This window comes from Danio aesculapii, chromosome 9 (assembly GCF_903798145.1).
Source record: "Danio aesculapii chromosome 9, fDanAes4.1, whole genome shotgun sequence".
NCBI lineage: Eukaryota > Metazoa > Chordata > Actinopteri > Cypriniformes > Danionidae > Danio > Danio aesculapii.
In genome coordinates this window covers 38455315-38473324 of record NC_079443.1, presented here as the reverse complement: position 1 = coordinate 38473324, position 18010 = coordinate 38455315, and the positions used below count along the sequence as shown (strand labels likewise).

At 37.0% G+C, this 18010-nt stretch overlaps 1 protein-coding gene across 1 annotated transcript in view; it reads right to left on the bottom strand.

The window, feature by feature from the left end:
- slc49a4 (solute carrier family 49 member 4) overlaps positions 1-18010 on the bottom strand; it is a 73440-nt gene that overhangs the window by 12867 nt on the left and 42563 nt on the right. The window contains exons 6-7 of the mRNA XM_056465655.1: positions 14378-14445; positions 5237-5364 (exon numbers count right to left, since the gene is read on the bottom strand). Coding sequence (XP_056321630.1) covers positions 5237-5364; positions 14378-14445 — 196 coding nt within the window. The remainder of the gene's footprint in view (positions 1-5236; positions 5365-14377; positions 14446-18010) is intronic.

Genomic DNA, 18010 nt, shown 5'->3' with positions numbered 1-18010 from the left:
CGTACGTTACCTCCTGATCAGGATATACATGTTCTCTATTTTTTAACATATCTATAGTTTTGCAGTGGCACAGAGCTAGACCTCTTTCTTGACTTCACACAGAAATAGCAACGTGTGTGGTATGACGTCTCTTTGTTGCAGAGACGCTTTGGTTAAATGCCGGCAAAGTAGAACACGGAAGCAGCTTGAAGTGTAATGTGCTAGTATGTCTGCGGTCTGGAGGTATTATAAATGATGACGACATTGCCATAGCAAACTGTGAGATATGTAAACTTGGGATTGCCTGTCGGGTATTTTAAATTGAGATGCTATTTGTTTTTATATTAGATTTTTTTTATACTTACTGTTTCGCTGAAGTCCAAAGTGAAGAAATTATTTATTTATTACTTGATTGTTCACAGAAGATTGTCAATTAATTACAAGATTGTCTCACAGAAGTGCTCTGTTTGTTAACAGAGTTGTTGAATGTTAAAATAAGGTGAATAAATAAAAAATAAGGAACATCCTGGATGTCTTTCTTCGCTCTTCTTTATTCTTGTTTTATCTATTATAGAAGTATCGGATTGGGTTTTGCTATCGGTAGATACTCAAATCAATTGACTCTGACTCAAGGGCGAAAAAATTTGACTGGGACATCCCTAACTAATACCTTGTAATTTTAGTTTTGTTTGGTTTGAGTTTGGCTTGAGAAACAGATCCATCAGGCACAAAGTTAAAGGTCCCATGAAAATAAGAAAAAAAAAAATTTGTTTAGTCTCAGTTTGTTAGTTTTAAGGGTATCTATTAGCTAGTGTGCTCCATAAAAGTTACAAAATTTGTGTTTAGGAGATATAAAATTGACAAACACCCAAAGCTTAAAGTTTGTCACTTCTACCTAAATGGATCAACAATTTTTTTCACGTCACATACTTCAGTTTCTCATCAAATCTTGACCAATCAAATTCTCTCTACTACTCTCTAAACAAGTTCTGTGGACCGATGAAGTTAACATAGAACTTTTTGGCCGGAATTAGCAATGATACATTTGGAAAAGAAAAGGCACAGAATTTAATGAAAAGAACCTCTGTCCAACTGTTAAGCATGGGGGTGGATCAATCATGCGTTGGGGTTGCACAGGGAACATTTCACGAGTAGAAGGAAAAATGGATCAATAAAATTCAGCAAATTTTGGATGGTAACTTGATGCCATGAGTGAAAAAGCTCAGGTTAAAGAGAGGATGGCCTCTACAAATGGATAATAATCCTAAACACACCTCAAAGTCCATGGTGGATTACATCAAGAGACGTAAACTGAAGGTTTTGCCATGGCCTTCACAATCTCAACATAATTGAAAATCTATGGATAGACCTTAAAAGAACAGTGCGAGACGGACAGCCCAGAAATGTCAAAGAACTGGAAGACTTTTGTAAGGAAGAATGGGCAAAGATACCTCAACAAGAATTGAAAGACTCTTGGCTGGCTACAAAAAGCGTTTACAAGCTGTGATACTGCTAAAGGGGGCAGTACAAGAAAGTAACTCTGCAGGGTGCTTAAACTTTTGTAGGCACCTACAAAACGCCTACTTTTTTGTTATTTTAAAAGTGTAAATGATAGAAAATATCAAACTTTTTTTGACATAAGAATATCTAATCTGTAATTTGATGCCTTTTGGAGATTTTTCCATCTTTCCTTGGCTTCTTCATGCACATTAATACAATTTTTTACCTGGGGTGCCCAAACTTTCGATCCCCATTGTATTGGATTTTTGCCTATATTTTCAAATGGCTTTATGTTGAGCTGATGCCAACATCTTTTCTGTCTTTGTGTTTTTTTAAAGTGTTCATTTACAGGTTAATTTACAGAGAAAGGTTTGAGATCTTATTCTCCGTAAGAGTTAGCTTCTCACAATAATCAAATTCGAACTTGTGATTTTATGGACCTCAGTTGATGCTTTGTTCTTTGATAGAAGTAACTTTTCTTTTATTTTAGTAGTCTAGCAAGCAGCCTCTGAATAAATTCTAATGAGGCAGGCACTAGAGGTTGTTAGGGAGTAATATTGTTAAGAAAAAGGATAATTAAAGCAAATACTGAATTCAGTTCTGTATAACTCAGTCCTTTTTTCATAAACACTGGACCAATAAATAAAACAAAACTAAGCATTTTTATTACAAGACTTAGGTTATTTGTGTATTTTTAGAAATGTCCCTAAGGTTTACATGTTATGAAATGAATCAGTCAGTGTTTGAGGAGATGGGTTTCATAAAAAGTAAAATCCCTATCGTAATAAGGCTAACACCATTGTAGCATGACATACCAATTCAACGGTCAGCTATTTGCTAACATTTGGCTGTCAGTGGAATCTGTAGGGCTAGTTTTGTCATACGTTCAAACTTTAAACACTAGTGGGCTCACGTTGATGGCAGTTGGCCTAATTCAGCAAGATAAATCCACACTGTCAGTGAGAGATTGGTGTGTTGAAGTGGTGTTAGGCTGTCAGCAAGAGAGATCACTCTAATTGGATGTTCGGTTTAATGAACGGTTGTACAAAAGAAATAAAATGAAAGTGATGAAAGCAGGCAACGATGGCGCAAAAAAAAGCTGTTCTAATGTTCACGTCATCTTAAGAGAGCGTTTTAATATGCAAATATTTTTAGCTCAGATTTATATTATTTGCAGTCGCCTGTAGCCTTTTTGTGGTTTTCGAGTGCAGCCTTTTGGTCAAGACACAGACAATACTGTCAGATTCTGGTGCCATTAATTATTTGACTCAGCTTGGTGTGCCATGGCTTTATCGGAATATTGCAACTAGTGATTAAAACTTATTTTAAAGTCCCAATATGGGATTTTTCACATTAGAGGGCACATATTCACAAATGTGTAATTTGATGCTACTGTGTGGAATCCTGGGAGTTGTCATCTTCATTACATCCTATGGAACTCATTGCTGAATATTCTTAACTTCTATCATGGTAGTATGAAAGAGAGTAAGCTTGAAAACCATTCATCCATTCATTTTCCTTTAGCTTAGTCCTTTTATAATAAGGGGTCGCCACGGCATAATGAGCCGCCAACTTATCCAGCTTATGTTTTACACAGCGGATGCCCTTTCAGCTGCAACCCAGTACTGGGAATCATCCATACACACTCATTCACATACACTACAGCTGATTTAGTTTATTCAAAATCACCTATAGTGCATGTCTTTGGACTGTTGGGGAAACCGGCGCACCTGGAGGAAACCCACGCGAACACGGGCAGAGCATGTAACTCCACAGAGAAATGCCAACTGACCCAGCCAGGAGTTGAACCAGCGACCTTCTTGCAGTGAGACGACAGTGCTAACCCCCAAGCCATCGTATCACCTGCCTGAAAACCATTAAAACAAAAAACCTCTGAAGCAATTTGCTGACACAACACGGCAGCAAGCAGAGCTTTTATTATGCCACAGTCCACCACTTCCAGTCATGATCATGTGGAGAAGAAGCAGCAATGTTTATCATACTTAAATACATTTTACTGAAATATATAAGGCTGTTCTAGTGGCTTTTTTGAATACTTTGAATCAAAAATAAAAATCGATTACACTTTACTTTGATGGTCCGTTTGTTACATGCCAAGTACTTCTCAATAGATTATGAGTAGACTGTTAGGTTGGGGTTAGTGTAAGTTGACATGTACTTGCAAAGTTTCTTATAGTCAGTTAAATGTCTGTTTAGTAGCAGTATCAACAGATATTAAGCAGACAGTCTACTAATACACAAATGGACCATCAAAATAAAGTGTACCCAAAAATCTTACATATTGTGCCTTTAAATACAGCAATTATTTGAAGAAGAGCAATTTGAAAATATAATACTGTGTTTATTTGATAAAAATACAATAAATAAAATGCTATTTGTAACATTGATTACAATTTAAAATAAATGTTTTCTATTTAGGATTTTTTTTTAATTTAGTGAACATTTCAGGTGAATTTTCAGCCGCCAATACTGCAGACTGTCACATTAACATTCAGAAATGGGGAACAGACTTAAAATTATTAATTCATTCATTCATTAATTTCCTTTGGATTAGTCCCTTTATTCATCAGGGATTTACACAGTGGAATGAACGGCCAACTTATGCCTCATTCACACTAGCAGCAACTTTGTAGCTGCCTGTCGCTCTGGGTGGCAATCTGCTGAAAATGCAGGGGTGTGTACGTCTATAGTCACGAGGAAATACATTGAGCCTCTGAGTGAGCTGAGAGAAGATCACATGAGCACTACTGGTGCTCCTACTGCAACATGCAAACTCCACACAGAAAATGCCACCTGACCCAGCCGGGACTGAACCAGCGACCTTCTTGCTGTGTGGCTACAGGGCTAACCACTGAGACGCCGTGTTGCCCCAGGCTCAAAACGAACAGAACATTATTTAGAACAACAGTTAAAATTGAATTTCAAAACCTCTCAAATTAAGTAATAAAGCATAAAAACTTTTTACAAGCATGCATTCTATGACAAGCACTCATATTGGTGTCACATTTGATATAAATGCGTTTATTCAAGTGTGTATGTTGCTTCTAAGCAACAGTATTTCTTGTCAATGTCTTTCAGACATCAAAATTGCACACACACACACAAACTTCAAATTTGGCTGGTGGCAGGCTTTAATTTGATAAAGCGTATGAAAGGAAGTACTGGTATCCACGTGGTAACCGTAACATAAGTGGAAAAAATGACAGTGGCGCTGTTAAATTACACGGACATGGTAGACAAAGAACTGCTGTCATTATTCCATGCATAACGATTCCAGCTAGAATAAGTTGTGATGAATTGATGTTGCCACAACATAGCCTTGTGTTCATTAGCGAGTGATATGAATCACGAGGGGCATGGGGAGCCACGGATGGCAATGGGACACGAGTGTGCGATATAAAATCATGGCAGATGGAGCGATGGCCCATGAGCCTGCCAGGAATTCTGGGAGAGAACAGATAAAAAAAAAGGTAAGGTGCCAACCATCAATGATAATTGATGGAAATATTTGAGCAGGCTGATCTATGGGGCATATGTTTGTTTCAGGCCGGCTTCTCTAGAGCTTCACTCGCTTTTTCCCTTCACTGATCTGGACTTAATGAGTTCCTCTGGCTCCCTCTCACCAATACAATTGCAGCTTGCCTATGCTGGCTTTCGTCTGCCAGACTCCCTGCGGGGTGACAGTTTTATGGATGTGCACGAGGCAGAACATACTGTCCTTTTCACTACAGCGTACCTTTAGTGGAGGGCAGGTGAGTGAGCCTGGTCAGGCAGGTGAGCGTGAACCAGGTGGCCGCCAAGGATGCGCCGGCAAACATCAGCACCAAAATCAGCTTCAGCATTCCGCGAATATAGTCAGCAAACCTGAGGGGCAAAAACAGAAACAAAAGAGTGTAGGAGGAGAGAGAGTTGAATCTCGAGTCATAGCTCAAAGGTGACAGAACAAGACACTCACGCACACACACAAAACTACAGAGGCGGCAAATTACAGGCAGGCGCAGGTGAAACTTTTTCACAGATGTTATTTTTGGCACCGACGTCAGAGACCAGACGCAAGCGGAAAATCTTGTCCCTCAAAAACGTGCCAACTGAAGAGAACTCAAAACAAATCCTCACGCTGTCTTGTATATTTGATCCGCTCTAACATCATTGTTTTTGATGAATTTCTCAACAGTGTTTCCTCGCATCGGGCATCAGTTGCATTTTAACACCTCTAACATGACAGCAATACATAGCAATTTCTCTAGGGCATGTTATGCACCACCTTTAAAAGATGAAAGCCGTCATAATAAAAATATTTTATGGAGAAGTTAGCTATTATTTGTTGCATCAGAGCTCAAAGACATATTTTTAATGATAGCCTATGAGCATTTAATTCTTTTAAAAGTAATCATTCCACTCAAAAAAATAAAATAAAAAATAGCCCTCATGTCATTCTGTCTTCTAATGTTTATCAGAATGATATATCAACACTTTTTAACATACAATGAAAAGGAAATGAGACAAAAGGAAGGCTCTGAAATGACAAATAAAGCACCATAAAAGGAGCCATATTACCTAAAAACTACTTTCAACATGATGTTGACAACAACTCATCAACTACAGTGAATGACGGTGGGACAAAGTAGATGCTATTTGAGGGCAGCCAATGATGACCTGAATGACATTTTGCAAATGTGCTACAAGATCTATGTACATTGATTAAACTAGTCCTTTAAATTACTTTAGCAGCTTCCCCATGGTTCTAAGAACAATCAGGTACGGTTCCAGTTGTATTTCCAAATGAGCTTGTTACATCACGCACCATTACAAAGCATTCTCTACATGTAATTCCAGGCAGGGATCAAGCTGAAATGGCAGAGAGCTTGTGTGTGTGAGGTTACCATTTTGTTGCCTGGTGGCCACTTTCTTTATAGCTGGCTAAACGTAAGCTTTATTTATTTATATACTTTTATTTTTATTTTTTGTTATTCAAAGAAATGGTACCAGAAAAAGGTTTTCCCAAAACAGAAATACTGGATTATCATCAATATTTTATTTTACATAACACTTGCATTAGTAAGGCAATGACTGGCGCATTTGTATTACATTCCAGAAAGCTCCACCATTGTTGTTTATATACATCCCCGTGGTTTCCGCTACAATCATTCTTACATGGCAGGGCGCAAAATTCATCCAACCACATTCTGCTCATTCAAAACATTGTCATTTTTTTTATATCGGGTTATAATTGCACCAAAATGTATTAAAAGATAAGTGAATTATAACAGAGCAAACTTTTATGTAACCGTAGTAGTGCTGTGCGTTATTTCTTTAACCCTTTAAGGTGACATGCTGACTGACTGACTGACAGGTGCGTGATGCCAGCAAACACGACGTAGTTTTCAGTTAAGATGAACACAGTTTCTATAATTATTTTTGGAGATTATAGCCATTTCACTTTACTTCAGGAAGCATTAATGGCACTCTGTAGGTTGATTGGAGATATTCATAAATATTCATAGCAAATCTAATAAATGCTGGAGACATACTTGTTACATAAACGCACTAAATCGCACTTCAGCAGCGTTTATTTGAGAGCGTCCAAAAAAACCTGCACTTGAGCAGCGTATAATTGAGGGTTTGCAAGAAGTTTTGTGCACGAACAGAGGAAATCATCACGCAAGCAAAGAGTTTCGCATGCTCGTATTACATAAATGCGATCACGACATTTGTCATTGAAATACTGTCATAGGCAGTTGGTAGATCAGTGTAAAAGGCCTGCCACCACATCTGGAAAAAGATCTAGAGGAAATACTGGATGCCCATTAGCCACTACCAACATACATAGTAGCTATTCTTCCTGTGTTTCAACCAATAAAATGACAAATTTACATTAAATCATCATCAAAATAATCATTATGAAAAAAATTGCCCACATTGGCACAGAATGGAATAGTTAAGCAAAGGAAACAGCCCATATTGCAGCTTTTGTATAAAGAAAATACTACATTTATGGAAAGGTTCACAGAAAATATTTTTCACAGATGTCAAATCTCAGTTCAGGTATATTCAAATTCGACATATCAAAACATATGCAGATGTTCAGAACACTTCTCCAATACTTCTATGTGTTTTTTTAGGGTATTTCGGAGCTGTGGTTTTCAGAATGTCTATTTGTGCTAAATAAAAAAAATCATAAAGGTTTGAGTTTACGAAGAACATATACATTTCACTTTTGACTCTTCCATTGATAATCAAGCATAGACTTTAATCGGTTCTGCTTCACACTTCACTTTCATGACCCCCCCGAAACAGTCTCGTCTTTCATTCTAATAGCAATGTCACCCCTACCTCCCGACTGCTGTCTGACGATTAAAGTCTGGTGGTTGGTCAGGCCTCACAGTGTTTGCCCAACTGCTTGGCATACCTCACATCACAAAACCGTTAATTGACCTGCAGAGACGGCCTCTTATGATTCTCCCATCTATGATAACTCCACCATAACGGCAAAGGAGGACGAGTCTTTGACGAGGACTTGCAGCTATTATATCCACCTCTAGAATGGCATCAATTAGAATGTGAAGCCATCGCCCCTGCAGCTCAATTTTAATGCATCCATTTTTCTAAAGCATGGACTTGACCCTAAGGGCTGTGCTCCGCGGCAGAGAGCTGGTGGCGTATAATAACTCATGTTAACGCATTTCCCACACGATTCGTGGCACGGGGAGGCCGCTGGACCCCGTAACTCACAGGGGTCCATTAACGAGAGATCACTCGCCAAACGACCACTAATAGGACCAGGCTGCCACGGAGACTTAGTGGGGCATCTGTTGCTTCTCTCTGCAACCTGTCCCAACAGAACAGCCAAAGTGAGAAAAAAGCAAACACGTAAAAGTGCCAAAGCAACCAGCAGGGTGCGCATTCTTTAATCAGCTTTATCAATTCCCATCAGCTCATGGCTCATTTGAATAAACACACACAACACAAAATACAACACACACAACAAGGGCAGCGGGCGGATCTTCATTGATGTTTTAAACAACTTCTGGCTGGATTCACAAACAGCTTGTGCCAGTACAAACCTTCTTTTAGTGTTAAACTTCACTCAGGACTTACAAAGGACATACAGTGAACAATTAGTAATGGACGGTAGGCCTGCACGATCAATCCCAATTAAACCCAAATTGTGATTTGAAAAATCACGATTTTCAAGTCCCAAAAGCTGCGATTATTTTGATTATTACTATGGTGAGGGAGGTGAGCGCAAGTAATTAAAACGATCCAACTAACGCTAATTAAAAAGCAGACTATTTTTACAGCAGAACCCATGAGCCCCTACTTCACTGCCATAGAGAAAATGAAAGCTGTAAGCTCCATCTCTGCTTCTCTCTCTCACTGTGGACATTTGACCTGCTTTCATGAGGTAACGTTCCTTCTCCTCTCTCGGCTGTTTCAGTGATTCTTGTCTCGGACGGACGCACGCACGCACGCACGCACACGAGCGCGTCTACAGAGCGACACGAGAGTTTTCTCCAGCGTGTCTATCATGGATCAGCTGTGATAACCGTGCGATTTATCTGTATCCACGTCATTCATCGGTGAATAATGCCAGAGCTGACCGTTATGCTGTGTTCACACCAGACGTGGTACGTGCGGATAAATCACGACATTCGCACATAAATAGATGCATGAACATTGAGTTTACTCACTTCATTCGCAAGTCAAATCCGCTTCACGTCATGAGCGGGGCTTCGGCCTGCCTGGTGACTCTAGCTTGGTTGTTAAATTGCTATCAAGGATTTTATTGAGAGAATAGCTATGTTTTACATGGTTTATGAAGGCTGAAAAACAGCAATGATTTGTTTGGAGCCGAGTCCACTTGACCCATTCTGAGGTGAGTTCATAAACTCACTTAAAACTTAACCTGGATGATGGAAGCTTTCAGTGGTGCTTCCGACTGAGCCAAGCCCAGTTTGATGAACAGTTGTTCGGTGTCGGCAGGAGGATTTTCCCTCGGGACACCAACAACAGGCGCCATGTCATAATCACGCCCCTACAATAAAAAAATCTATTTGATTAAAGCAGCGCAAATGTCCACTAAAGTGCCGATTTTCCAACTCGAGCAATTCGCGTGCTAAGCACATTAAGCGCATCAATCGCGCAAAATGCTCAACTCGCACCACTATATTGCTGCAAATCGCGCCATTAACGCCACCTCATTCGCGTATATCGCGCCGCAGGATGTCTATTCGCGTCTTTGCATTGACTTAACATGTAAATCACTCGCGCTTGACGGTTTCTTCCATGTCTGGTGTGAACACTGCATTAGAGCCAATCCTTTCTGTTGAGTGCGGAAACACAATGACCAATCACAGGTTTTTATAAACACACTTAACAACGCTCAAAAAGCAAGTGGGATAATACAGATGTGGTCACTGAGACTGCGTGTTTCTTCACACATAGTGCTGCAATTTGTCATGCGCAGTCACGCGCTGTGCTGCAGCAGCAAATGCCGCCTTTTATTTTTGTGCTTTACGCAATATCCACCAGGTAGCGCAAGGAACAACAGCTTTCCATTGTTGGGCCAGTGCGAGCGAATGCCCCCCAGATCAAATAACCTATCCAGGGGTGCGTTTCTGAAAACCATCGTTAGCCAACTAAGATTCATCATTATAATAAATAAATATAAGGGAACGGAAAAAAAGGCTAGGGGTCTTTATTTTTGCTTAAGATCACCCTTATGTTTCCCTCTTAAATTTAAATGCGTTGCATAAAATAATAAAGTAGTTTTAATTCAAAAAGTGATATTTCTTTGCTGCGTCCTTCCTTGATTCAATAATGCATAATAATCTTTACACCACATTAATGTATTTACATTTATTTATTTGTTATAAATGCACATGTTGTTCTGTGCATGCACTTGAGTTTTGTTTGATACTTTTAAAGAGTGTTTTCTTTGAGCAGGTAAAATTAAAGGTACAGTTCATTTATCTGACTGCTTGTATTAAAGGACAAAATTGTATTACAAATAATATATAAATATATTTATAAATTATACATTTTATTACATGAATTCTTGTTCTGTGAAGAAAATCTAAAATTGTGTATGGAAAGCATTGTTAATGCACCGTGAATTTCATGAAAACAATATGAAAAATATAACAATCTAAATGTAAAGGTTTTAAAGGTTTTATATATCTATATATACAATTTTATATATAATTTATTGAAATTTAAAATACTGTAGTTATTTTCTTAATTTGTCATGAAAACTGACAAATTTATTGGAAAAACTGGTAATAAACAACAGTAGCATAGTGTAGCGTACTTTGTGATTATGCTTGGTCTTTCTTTCGTGCTGTTAAAACCACCACATCAAACCTGCAGCTCGTTCATGAAATTATAGCAAATCGCATTTTCAATAGCATATTTGATCGGATATATCACAATTCGATTTTTGCTTGCATGAACACAGTTATTTTTGTAAACCTGTTGCACATGCAATTGTACTTGATTCCTCTGAGATCCAAAATTTATAAGTTAAGATTATTAAGTGAATCATGGTACAATATTAATGTGAATGCATGTACGAGGTGAATATATATATATATATATTTATTTATTTATTTATTTTTATTTTCTATTTTTAAATACTAGCCATCCTTATAGAACAGAGAAAAGCTTTGCTTCAATTCTGGTCTTACTTCATTGACTTACAAGCAAAAACGGTATTCATGTTTTACTAATCAAGCATACCACCTTCCTTTTTTATTTAAACTAATAAACGAATAAAAAAGGATTTTTTTTATATTAAAAGTTGTTGGAGGAATGATTAAAGTCCCATTAAAAAGCATGAAATGATCATAAGTGAAGACCACCTGCAATTTCTTTAATGGGATTGTTTTCTCACGTTAATTTGCCCGTTTAGCAAATTTGGCCCTTTATTGCTTTCTATCTTAACAGCAATGTTCATACCAACACCGAATCCAATGCAGCAATGTGGCAACTGATTAAACTCAGAGTTTGCCTAATTAAAAGGTTTTCAGAATGCAAAACCTGGCTGGGTGTGCTGATTGAAGCCCTCCTGAAAATATTTAGTCATCAGGGACAAATCTCTTGCTTTTTTGCAGAGAACATTTTGCTCTTCCTCTCTTCACTACGCCAGTGTCTTAATCAGTCTGTGCGACATGACCATTTCATTAGCATTTTCACCCACTGTTCATAACAAAAGCTGATTTTAATAAATTAGCAGGAAGAGAATAAATTAGCTTTGGGATCTGGGAGGATCCAAAACACCCAGAAAAAAAGAAGCCTAACAAAGACAAAATAAATGCGCTTTTTAGCAGGAGCACAGGACTGATCTGAAAAGTATGACACAAGTTCGAGACTGGCTTGAATGTCTAGTTGCCACGGATACACTCATACGAGGCCATTTAAAAGCTAAAAAAGACCTTAGAAAGTTTCTAGTAACATCAGCATTCTAGCATTATTGTCATGAAACTTTAATAATTAGGTCTGAAACACTGTTTTGACAAGCAGAAATGTAACAATGCATATTTTCTGTTTTTTCTTCTATTGCTTATATCTTTATACCTCTGCAAGTTGTTGATTTTTCTGTCAGGGGCTCAGCATACAAACTGCATATGATTATCATAATATTTTGAATATAAATTATTTTATGTGTGGTTGGCTCTAATTAATTTAGTGAAAAGTTTTGTGTGCGGTAGTCATTGTAGAATTACCACCTGCCATGAGCCCACTTCTAAATCGATCCTGTACTTGTCTTAAAAGCCTATTTTTATGAGACGTCAACATTTTCTCCCCTTTACAACACTGTCAAGCAAAATATACCTCTTTAAAATATAATGATTATGTCATAAAAAGTGGACTTATTTATTTATTAAGTGGCTTTCACAACGGGTAGTAGGGTTGTGTGATTTGGGGAAAATACTTAATTGCGATTTTATGGACGGTTATTGCCATTTAAATTTAAATTGCTATTACATTTTAGAAAGTCAAGCTTCAGCTCAATATAGCAGGACACACTTTAAATAAAATAAAAACAACATGCTTTAACAATATATAAATTTATACACTCATTAATTGTATATGTGTGTGTACACTACCTGACAAAAGTCTTGTCACCTATCCAAATTTTAGGAACAACAAATAATAACTTGATTTCTAGTTTATCATTTGGTATCAGAAGTGGTTTATATGAAACGATTATTTTACCAAAATATGATCATGCCTTGATTTTTTATTATTTAATTAGGACAGTAAGGTCTGACTTTGCTTAGACAAAAGTCTTGTCATTTAACAGAAATAATGTACAGTATAGAATATAAAGTCATGGTGCAGTGGAAAAAGAATTATTACTGTGTATGACTACCATGAGCTTGATGAACTGCATCCATACATCTCTGCAATGACTCAAATCTTATTAATAGTCATCTGGGGTGGCAAAGAAAGCATTCTTGCAGGACTCCCTGCAAGAGTTCATCAAGATTCTCTGGATTCATCTTCAATGCCTCCTCCATCTTACCCCATACATGCTCAATAATGTTCATGTCTGGTGACTGGGCTGGCCAATCCTGGAGCACCTTGAAGTATGAGAAGGAGTGCTATCCTGCTGAAGAATTTGCCCTCTCCTGTGGTTTGTAATGTAATGGGCAGCACAAATGTCTTGACACCTCAGGTTGGTGATGTTGCCATCCACTCTGCAGATCTCTCGCACGCCCCGATGTAACCCCAAATCATGATTTTTCCTTCACCATACTTGACTGTTTCTGTGAGAATCTTGGGCCCATGTGGGTTCCAATAGGTCTTCTGCAGTCTTTGTGATGCAGTTCAACATTTGATTCATCTTTTCCAAACGATCAGCTAGAAGTCAAGTTGTCTTTTGGAATGCAGACATATAAAGTTATGTGACTGAAACAGCAAAAAAAAAAAAAAAAAAAAAAGAAAAATACAGCTAACATTAGCTTTTTGAATGTCTTCTAACAATTCAAAATACATGTTTAGATTTGCCATTTGCTAATCTCTCCATCAAAGAATAAAAATGCAACTGAAGTACCCTCACAGAAGGCTTATTCCATGTTTTTTATTTGCATCTCTTCTGAGATTATTTTCATTGATACCATCTGAGGTAAGGAAGAACAAAAGGGTAAGCAAACACAAGGTTTTCTTCAAGGTTTGTAAAAGTATTTTTCTTACGTCATTAAGTCCTTTTAAACTCACTGAACCCACTGCGATACAACAAAATGGGCACAGATATCAGTGTGAGTGTAGATCAAACAGTAAAATAGACTTGGATTTCAACAATATTTGTTTTGTTGAAAGCAGTAGATTTGTCACAAAAGCGATGCTTTGATGGCTGTGCCTGCAGAGCTTTAAAGGGGAGAGGTTTAAACGTTATTTAACATGCTGACAGCCTCAACAGTTACAATATGCAGTCAGCATGCTAAACTGCTCACTAAGAAGTTAAGAAATCGCTTACATTTTACCCATGAAAAGCTTCATCGCAAAAAATAATAATTAAAAGAAACTGACCTCACTGAGCTATGTCCGACAGAACGCACTATTATGCCTTTCCTTTCCTTTTTATTCCTTTAAAACCTGTTTTAACACATTTTAATCTGTTTTATTCTTTGTTGTTTTTATTTCTTATATTCTTGTTTATGTAAAGCACTTTTAATTGCCATTGTGTGTAAAATGTGCTATATAAATAAACTCACCTTGCCTATACAGAGTGAAAAGTATGGTTTCTTTGAGGATGAAGAAACTAATCTGCAACTTTTCCAATTTTCCAGATAAACAAATGTAAAGTGGATGCTAACAAATGCTAATGTATGACACAGCAGCATCATTTCTCATGCATGGGCCCATTACTCACCTGGCCATGGCCACACCAAACACACAGCCTCCAACTATGGACCAGAAGCCGATCCAGCCAGCGTCCACCTGTGAGAGCAAAGAAAGTTGCGATCAGTGGGGATTATTCGCTGCTTGGGATGCTGGACATCACTCGGAGAGCAGCTAGATGGAAAGTGAGCCAGGGGCGTCTGAGCAACTGAGTGTCCATCACAGGGAGGAATAAACCACCAGATATCATGCACTCCACGAACAGGACTTTGATGAGCAGTCTGGTTCAACAGCAGACTTCATAAAACAGATGCTCTGTAAAAGGCATGGCTGAGGTCAACCACTGTATTCATAAGAGAAGCTTGTACCAAAGAACTTTCCTTACCAGGACTAAACACAATGTTGTTTACACTTAGTATGTAAACATTGATAGTTTTGATTCAGCTTTACAGGTGAAAGAAGACAACTGATCAAATCTATAAACTGAAGGTCTAATTGTGGATCTCATGCATATTAACTGCATATTAATGGATTTTTGGAGTAATTAATTTAATTTGAGTAATATAAAAGCATAAGCAATAAAGCAGTGTTACAATTTTTTGTAAATTACACAGTATTTAACTGTAATATTAACTGTATTTTACTGTAGAAAAGTTATGCAGTATGTTACTGTGTTTTAAAGTTGCATTGTGAAAACGACTATTTTACAGTAAAGTTATACAATACTGTAAATGCAAATACAGCAAGACAAATGGCACTGTAAATGTAAATACAGTAATTTTGCTCAAATTGATTTACAGGAAGGTACTGGCGAATTTCACTTTAATATAACCTGAATTCTACTGTAGGAAGTTATGTAGTATGTTACTGTATTTTAAAATTGCATTGTGAAAGTTACTGTTTATTTTAAAGTAAATTTAAGCAATACTGTATATGTGAATATAAGATAAATGGTGCTGTAAATGTAAACACAGTGATTTTGCTGTAATTGATTTACAGTAAGTTACTGGTGAACTACTGCCAGTAAGTTAGACTATACAGGAAATTGTTAACAGTGTGATACATTAAAAATATAGAATACCACACACACACACGCACACGCACAAAACTGGTAAAAAGTCTGAGCTTGGTAATATCTTTTGTGTTTTTGTGATTAAATAATAAAAATAAAATTGTGCTCATCAAGGCTACACTTATGAGATAACAAAATACAATAAAAACATTTAATATTGTGAAATATTAAACAACAACAACAACAACAACGACAACAACAATAATAATAATGATGATGATGATGATGGTGATGATGATGATAATAATAAAAATGATGATGATGATAATAATAATAATAATAATAATAATATCTATTTAATATATTTTACAATCATTAAAAAAATAAGAGACCATTTATTACCATATAACCCTGATTTGTAGCTTAAGATGTTTGTTTTTGTTGTTTTATTACACGTTAAAACTAATAAGATGTGCTACTTAATATACAGTATTAATTTTTATTCTCTGGATATTTTAATAAATAGAAAGACAAAAAAAAAAAAAACCTTTGTGACTTTAAAAACTATTATATACCATCTCTTTTGCCTGTTAAATGCAGCAAATGTATTTCTTTATTTCTTTCAAAAGCAAACAAATTAAAAAAAATTTTTTAAACCCAATCAAGTTCTGTCAAACCACTTATAGTTTAGACAAAATTTGACCCATTAGCTTGTACAGTTGAAGTCAGAATTATTTCTAAATTACACCAGAAAAGCTGCAATTAACTATTGTCCATTGGAATTAGATCACTGGAACTAACAAAAACATTCACTTTCACATTCACTATAAAACTTTATAAACTTTATAAACTATTAAATACCGTCTCTTTTGGTCAATTTAATGCAGAAAAAGTATTTCTTAATTTCTTTCAAAAGCAAACAAATAAAAAATGTTTTAAACTCAAACAGTATTATGTATAATGTATGAAACAAAATGTAATATTATTAAGTCAGGTATTTACTTCATTAAAAAAAGATTATCAATGTGATACTGCTTAAAGCCAGTTCTCTCAAACCATTATAGCTTAAACTAAATTCGACCCGTTTGCTTGTATATGCCCTGTGCCACCAAAACCATTTCTAAATTGCACCAGAAAACCCGCAATTGACTCTTGTCCACTGGAATTAGACAAATGGAACTAACTGTATAAGCGGAATACCAATTCTGGTCATAAATTGTTACAGCATCAGTCTCTGAATTGGCTGATTTGATCGCCAGTGATGCTAACAGAGCGATTAGAAAAGCTGGCTCGGTCTGGGCATCAGTCTTGATCCCCAGGGGAAGGAGAAGGAGATGGAAAAGGAGCTGGAAAATGCTGGCTAAGCTTTCTGCCATCAGCATCAACATCTCTCAGTCGCTGCGCAGGACTGTCACTGCGCAGGAAAGCACCTTCAGCAAAACACTGATCCCCCAACCAAACATTTCCTACGGTCCTTCCAAACCTGCGGCGATCAGGATGAACAACTGCACCCTGAGCTCAATCTCATTATGCAGGGTTATAATGTGAGAACACTGGCCTCATGAATATTACTGCACAATGCTAGATAATCCTTCCAGGCCAGAGTGTCACAACAACACCTCATCAATATTCACGATTCATGCTAATTCATATAAAAATGCCATGTTGTGCCGAGATATCGAAGTGCTGACCTCTGACATGAACTTAAATATCAATAATTTAACTGCGTCACAAAAGATTTATTCTAATCCTTTAAAACTGTCAATAACATAAAGATCGGATAGAAATAGATGCCATAAATGTGATTTATTTGACACTGAATTTGCACACAGATAAACAGGTGGCATTTATTTGACAGCTTTGTTCAAATATAGTGTTTATTTTAGTCTTTGTGTAGATTCAGCACTGTGTATTTTCAGGTTTCACCACCTACTCAACGCTGTCAATGTTTCTCTGGACAAGCACATATTTACTAACCAGCAGTGGTGGACGAAGTACACAAATCAAGTACTTGAGTGAACGCGGAGATTTTGTAATAAAACATTTTCCAGTAAAAGCCTCAAGTTTTACTCAAGTCAAAGTACAAATGTACTTGATAATTAATGTACTTCAGCATAACAAAAAATTAAAAAGGCTTAATGATTGTTTGCTTCTTTATTTTGCAAAAAAAAAAAAATTATTTACTTTTTTTAACCTAAATTTATATACACAAGGAATGCTCCGATTAGGATTTTTGCAGCCGAAATGGAGTATTGAATCCTCATCATGATGATCTGCCGATACCGACTACCGATTCTGATGCTTCAAGCTATAATTTTGTCATTGCATAAAGCACATTTACCCTCTAAGTATAGTAAAGTAAAGTGTATTTATATACCGCATTTATTGTGTATAGACATACACCCAAAGCACTCTACAATTACGAGGGGGGGGTCTCTCCACACCACCACCAGTGTGCAGCATCCACTTGGAGAGACAGTGATAAAGCCAATTCAGTGTATGGGAATGATTGGGAGGCCATGATCGTAAGAGCCAAAGGAGGGAATTTGACCAGGACACCGGGGTTACACCCCTACTCTTTTACGAGAAGTGCCATGGAATTTTTAACGACCACAGAGAGTCAGGACCTCGGTTTAACGTCTCATCCGAAAG